Source organism: Terrapene carolina, unplaced genomic scaffold (genome assembly GCF_002925995.2).
Source record: "Terrapene carolina triunguis isolate 2854851 unplaced genomic scaffold, T_m_triunguis-2.0 Scaffold25, whole genome shotgun sequence".
NCBI lineage: Eukaryota > Metazoa > Chordata > Testudines > Emydidae > Terrapene > Terrapene triunguis.
Window position 1 is genome coordinate 2696186 of NW_020664376.1, and position 5705 is coordinate 2701890.

The following is a 5705-nucleotide window of genomic DNA, read 5'->3' on the forward strand; positions in this document are numbered from 1 at the left end:
AAAAAAAAAAAAAAAAAGCTTCCCCCCAACCCCGGGTCATGGATTCAGTGGTGAGGCTGCACCCAACCCTGACACAGCACAAGGCCTGGGCCTGCCCCAGAAACACCCTGGGGTCCTGCCCCTCTGCGCCAGGCACACCAGGTGTGGGGCAGGCAGGCTCAACCAGACAGGATCCAAGTGTGGAGCAGCGCAGTGAGGATGAATCCAGGGGTGGGGTGAGAGGATTCTGTGTGGGTGCAGGCAACTCAGTGGAGGGGGTCTAGGTGTGGGGGAATCTGGATGCACAGAGGCTCGTGCGGGGGTTCTAGGTGCAGGGGCAATGGGACTCTGCAGGGGCTTCCAGGTGAAAGTGGTTGGGGCTCAGTGGAGGGGCCTGGGTGTGGGGTCTCAGCAGGGGCATCTCAGTGCTGGAGGAGTAGGACATGGTGGGGTGGGGGTCTGGGTGCAGCCAGTTGGGTCAGTGGTGTGGGGGGTCTGGATGTGGGGGCTCAGGCTTGTCAGGGAGCTCTGGGGGTGGTGGTCTGGGTGCAGAGGTGGGGGGGTCTGAGATTCAGTGGGGTGGGGTTCAGGTATGGAGGGCTAGTGGGATTCTGGGCATACAGGGTGAGGCTTGGCAGGGGTTTCTGGGTATGGGAGGTCCGGATGAACGGTGGTTGGGCGGATGGGGGAGCAGCTCCCTGTACAGTGACCCCACCCCTCCCCCTGTAGCTGAGGAGCAATGGGGGCAGGAAGCAAGGGAGGATGCTGAGCTTCCTGCAGCTGGGGCAGGTTTCTAGGGCTGGGTCTGACACAGCCCCAGCCACTCCTTGCAGGGGAAACGGAAGTCCTGTCCTCTCCTGCCTCTAGCCCAAGCTGGGACTAGCAGCTGATCCCGGCTCAGGGTAGGAGCCACTGGCTGGGGTGTCCCCAGCTCTGCGGTGATGTACCTTTCCGCCAGCTGCTCTCAGGGCCGCCCAGAGGATTCAGGGGGCCTGGGACAAAGCAGGGGAGCTGCGGCGCTTGTACTCACCCGGCGGCAGTCCGGGTCTTCGGTGGCATTTTGGCAGCGGGGGGCCCTTCAGTCGCTCCGTGTCTTCGGCAGCACTGAAGGCCCCCCCCCCCCCCCCGCCGCCAAAATGCCGCCGAAGACCCGGACCGCCGCTGGACCAGGGCTCGTGGGGTCCCTTCAGGGCCTGGGGCAAATTGCCCCACTTGCCCCCCCCCAGGTGGCCCTGGCTGCTCTGGGTGCCTGAAAAAATGTACCTGCCCTGCTAGGGAGTGGTGTGTTACTGCTCTTGCAGCTTTCCTTTGCTTCTCTGTCAAAAAGTCATTTTTCTGTGGGGAAGCAAAGAAATCTATGGGAGACATGAATTCTACACATGCACAGTGGTGCAGAATTCCCCCAGGAATATACTTTGTAAACACAAGTTTAATTTTTGTTGGATTGTTTGTTTTCTTTTTTTCTTTCACAAGTGATATTTACACAACAAACACATTTCGGGAGTAACTTGGTTACAACATTGTCGTTCCCAGCATAAGTAAATCAAATTTCCATTTTGCTGTGTAGCTGGGACCTAACCATGTTTAAAGAATTATGCTAAAGTCGTGAACTCTCAAATTCACATAATTTAACTTTTTTTCAGTATTGGTAGTTGAACATCAAATATATAAAATAAAATTAATGTCACAAAATATATTGAAAAGTTACTTGTATCTCCACTATGTTTTTTTTTTCTTGGCAAATTTTGAGTGCCAACCTACTGAGGACAGCATTTCCTAATTTCTATTTACAAGAGGGAACTACAAAAGCCCAGCAAAATTAAGTAGCAAAAATATGGAATCCTAAAAGATAGTAGGCCAGTGTTTTCTCCATTTTAATATATTGGGCCAGTATAGCTTGAATGTGGAAGTCAGAACTAACATAGGGCATGATTCAAAGCTCATTGAAGTCAGAGGGTCTCTTTCCATTGATTTCAGTAGGCTTTGCATTAGGTCCATAATTGACAGCATGGTACTTGCCTCTTCGAGTTTTTGCTACACTAGTGAGATACTATCAAACTCTGCTTGGAGAGGAACAGCAGTAGGGGGACAAATATTTTGTGAAGTTAATTTAGTAGTGTTGATATTCTGTGTAATTTGTACAACTATTGAGACATTTTTATTTTATATGCAGTAACCGAAATGTAAAAAGTTTGATAAATTAGACACCCACTCAAAAACTGATCATAGTGCTTACTGTCATATTTTTTTTTCTCCCCTTTCAATTCCGATGTGGTTTTAGCAGCCATTATTTTAGGAGTCCCTAGAGTTAAAGGTTATTGCTTTATGCTATTTGGGATTCTGAACTTTCAGCTGATGAGTACAACATTGGTTCGATTTCTAGCAATTTGTAAGAGAGCATCTGCTAAAGTAAGAGCAGAACTATTTCCTGCATACGGGCAGGAAATAATAACCAGAATAATGTGATGTTGTTGTCTGACACCTTGCAGACTACCCCAGATAAATACAAATGTTCTGCTCCTTGAGAGTTTTCCTGGTGTCTAGCCCTGATGGTCTGCAAGATATTAGACCTTAAAATATTTAGTAGTATTTGGACAGGCATTAATTTATTTTAACATGGTTTTCTATTTTTTTGCTCTGGTCCAGGACTTATTGTAACTCATAATGGACCTTGGACTCTTATAACTTTTTTTAATATTGATTTTCTTTAGGATTCTCCAATAGGAAAATAAAACTCATGATTTGTAAAGTGTGTCCTGAAAAATCATACCTTTCTTTTAGTCAAGTTTTAAGAATATCATAGCTCCCTAGTAAATTCCACGTAAAAGTCTAAGGTAAAATAGTAGATGAAAACTCCATAAGAATTGTCTGATGAAAATCCATAACAATTGTCTGATGATATAATGAAAATATACAGTCTCAAGACTGGTAGGTAGGCAGTTAAGGAACAGTCTGGAGTTTTCACCCATGTCTTTGAAATGTAACATGTTCACGTCCCAGAGAAGGCCTAGATCACATAGCCACAGGAGACTAAGAGCTTGCCAAATGTCCACACCCAAACATCTTCTCTGACAGATTTCTCTGTAAGTATCTTAAATTTGTCCCAGCCAAATTGGCTTGTAGAAATTATTCTTTGCCTCTTAGGCCAGATTTTCTGAAAGATAACCCTATCTCCTGGTAATGGCATGTATGGTGAATAGAATCTTCAGAAACATTTGTGGATATTTCAAGGCTTCCTTTAATATAGGATGAGGATATTTCATAAGCACTTGAAATTGAATTTCTAATGATCAGATGCATCAAGAAAGCATACCAGGATTAGTTAGGCCAGTTTCATAGAATATCAGGGTTGGACGGGACCTCAGGAGGTCATCCCATCCAACCCCCTACTCAAAGCAGGACCAATCCCCAGACAGATTTTTTTTCCCCAGATCCCTAAATGGCCCCCTCAAGGATTGAAGTCACAACTCTGGGTTTAGTAGGTCAATGCTCAAACCACTGAGCTACCATCATAGTTTTTTTCTAATGTCCTTACAACTGTGTGTGAGAGTGTGAGAAAATAAATTCTTAGCGTAGCTTTAATGTTGCTCTTTTATATTTTTTCCAATAGCACTCATCCACTCTTTTTCCATGTTGCCTCTTCTAGGTACTTCATATTTAACAGATATAGTATGGTGGTCTGGTACTATTGCAAGTAAGTATCTAATGTTGTAAGATAATGTAAAGAATGGTGTAGCATAGATGATTGGATTTTAAATAGCCTATTATGTATTGTAGTGTTGATTTTAGCACAGCTCATTAGCCTTCACAGAGTTATCTTTCTACCAAAATGTAAGAAGCCTCTGATATGGAAATTATTAGCACTCACACAATAACTGTACCTGTGATGCATTTGTGAATTGTGATAGTAAGGTCAATTTTTTTTAAAGGCAGTTTAATAAGAAATTGTAATTCCATACCATAAGGCTTATTTATTATATGTTAATTTTTAGATCAGAAAACACTTAGCCAACTTTCACCTTTAGTATTTTGTCATTTCTAGCTACAGTAACTTTTTGTCACTCTACTGCAAAACGTAGGCTGCTGAATCCTTGGGCAGTGCTGTGTATGAGATGAGTACAGACCTCTTTGACCCTTACTCGCACAAATAGTCTAACTGATAACTCTGAATGAATTGGTGATGTGGAATCCAAGAAAAGATAAAGAGTAGCTAGCATGTTCTATTCTCAGTTCAGTTAGTGGGAAAGATGGCGTCGTACCTTTGTACTCTAATCTAATCTGTTGGGGACTATTAGTATTGCTGTGATATGGGTTCCTTCAATGTATGTAAATCACAAATAGTCATTAGACTTTCAGTAGTGTTCCATGTGGTGCAAAGGAAATGGAAACCACCAGGTTCCTTGATGAGGATTCTCTCCATGTGGGAAAGTCTTCTGCAGCAAGTGTAAAGCCAGCAGAGTGGCTCCTGTGTCTCCAGAGTACTACCCATGCTTCTTTAACCTGGGTTGGGATGGAATTTGGGAATCTGTAATCAGCTCCCTGACAGCCCTGCTACTCTGCTCTGACCACTGGAAGCTGGGTGCAATAGCAATTCTGTTCTATAGTGTTTAAAATGAGCCTGTCTGCTCATTTGTTGTGAGGCCTCCGTTTTGACTATCTGGACAGAAGGAGTGAGAAAAAGAGAAAGGGATTTCTCAATGAGCCAATGTAACCCTGAATAAGCCAACTGACTGAGTTTTGTGAAGCCAAAATTGCTCAAGAGAATGATGTGTTGGCTGCTATCCATCAGTTGGCATGTCAAAACTAGGCATCTAGCAGCTTATAAAAGCACCATGGAAAGAGTTAACTAGAACGGTGGCTCTCGACCTTTCCAGACTACTGTACCCTTTTCAGGAATCTGATTTGTCTTGTGTATCCCAAAGTCTCACTTAAAAACTAGTTGTTTACAAAATCAGACATAAAAATACAAAAGTGTCACAGCACACTATTACTGAAAAATTGCTTATGTTCTCATTTTTACCAGATAATTATAAAATAAATCAATTGGAATGTAAATATTGTGCTTACGTTTCAATGTATAGTGTATAGAGCAGTATAAACAAGTCATTATCTGTATGAAATTTTAGTTTGTACGGATTTTGCTAGTGCTTTTTATGTAGCCTGTTGTAAAACTAGGCAAATATGTAGATGAGTTTATGTACCCCCTGGAAAACCTCTAAGTACCCCCAGGGGTATGTGTACCCGTGGTTGAGAACCACTGAACTAGAATGCTGTGGATTCAGAATTTCAATCCAGTCACAAACAGCAAGAACCAGGTAGAGAACTGTGAAACCCAAAGAAGGGTGGATTCTTTGGAATCTAGTAAATATCCACAATGCCTTGGGGGAAATACAGCAGTTGATATCCTATACATTAGAAATTGGCTTGTTTGGGATTTTGGATGACTAACAAAATCATCGGAGACTCTTATCAGTTTGCCTCCCACAGGGCCGGCTCCAGGCACCAGCCCACCAAGCTTGTGCTTGGGGCGGCACCTGGAGGGGGGCGGCACAGCGCTCCAGCCGCCGGGGAGAGTGGGGCCACGGCCGGGCTCGCCGCCCTCCCCCCGGCGCTCTGGCCGCCCTCCCCCCCGGCGCCCTCCCCCCGGCCGCCGGGGGGAGAGCAGAGCCCCCGCCGGGGCTCGCCGCCCTCCTCCCAGGGCTCCGGCTGCCCTCCCCCCCCCGGCG

General features: G+C 44.9%; 1 protein-coding gene across 1 annotated transcript in view; it reads left to right on the forward strand.

The window, feature by feature from the left end:
- Positions 1-5705, forward strand: part of LOC112110512 (magnesium transporter NIPA1) — a 23126-nt gene that overhangs the window by 4950 nt on the left and 12471 nt on the right. Inside the window, exon 2 of the mRNA XM_024205551.2 lies at positions 3626-3673. Within this exon, the coding sequence (XP_024061319.1) occupies positions 3626-3673 (48 nt within the window). The remainder of the gene's footprint in view (positions 1-3625; positions 3674-5705) is intronic.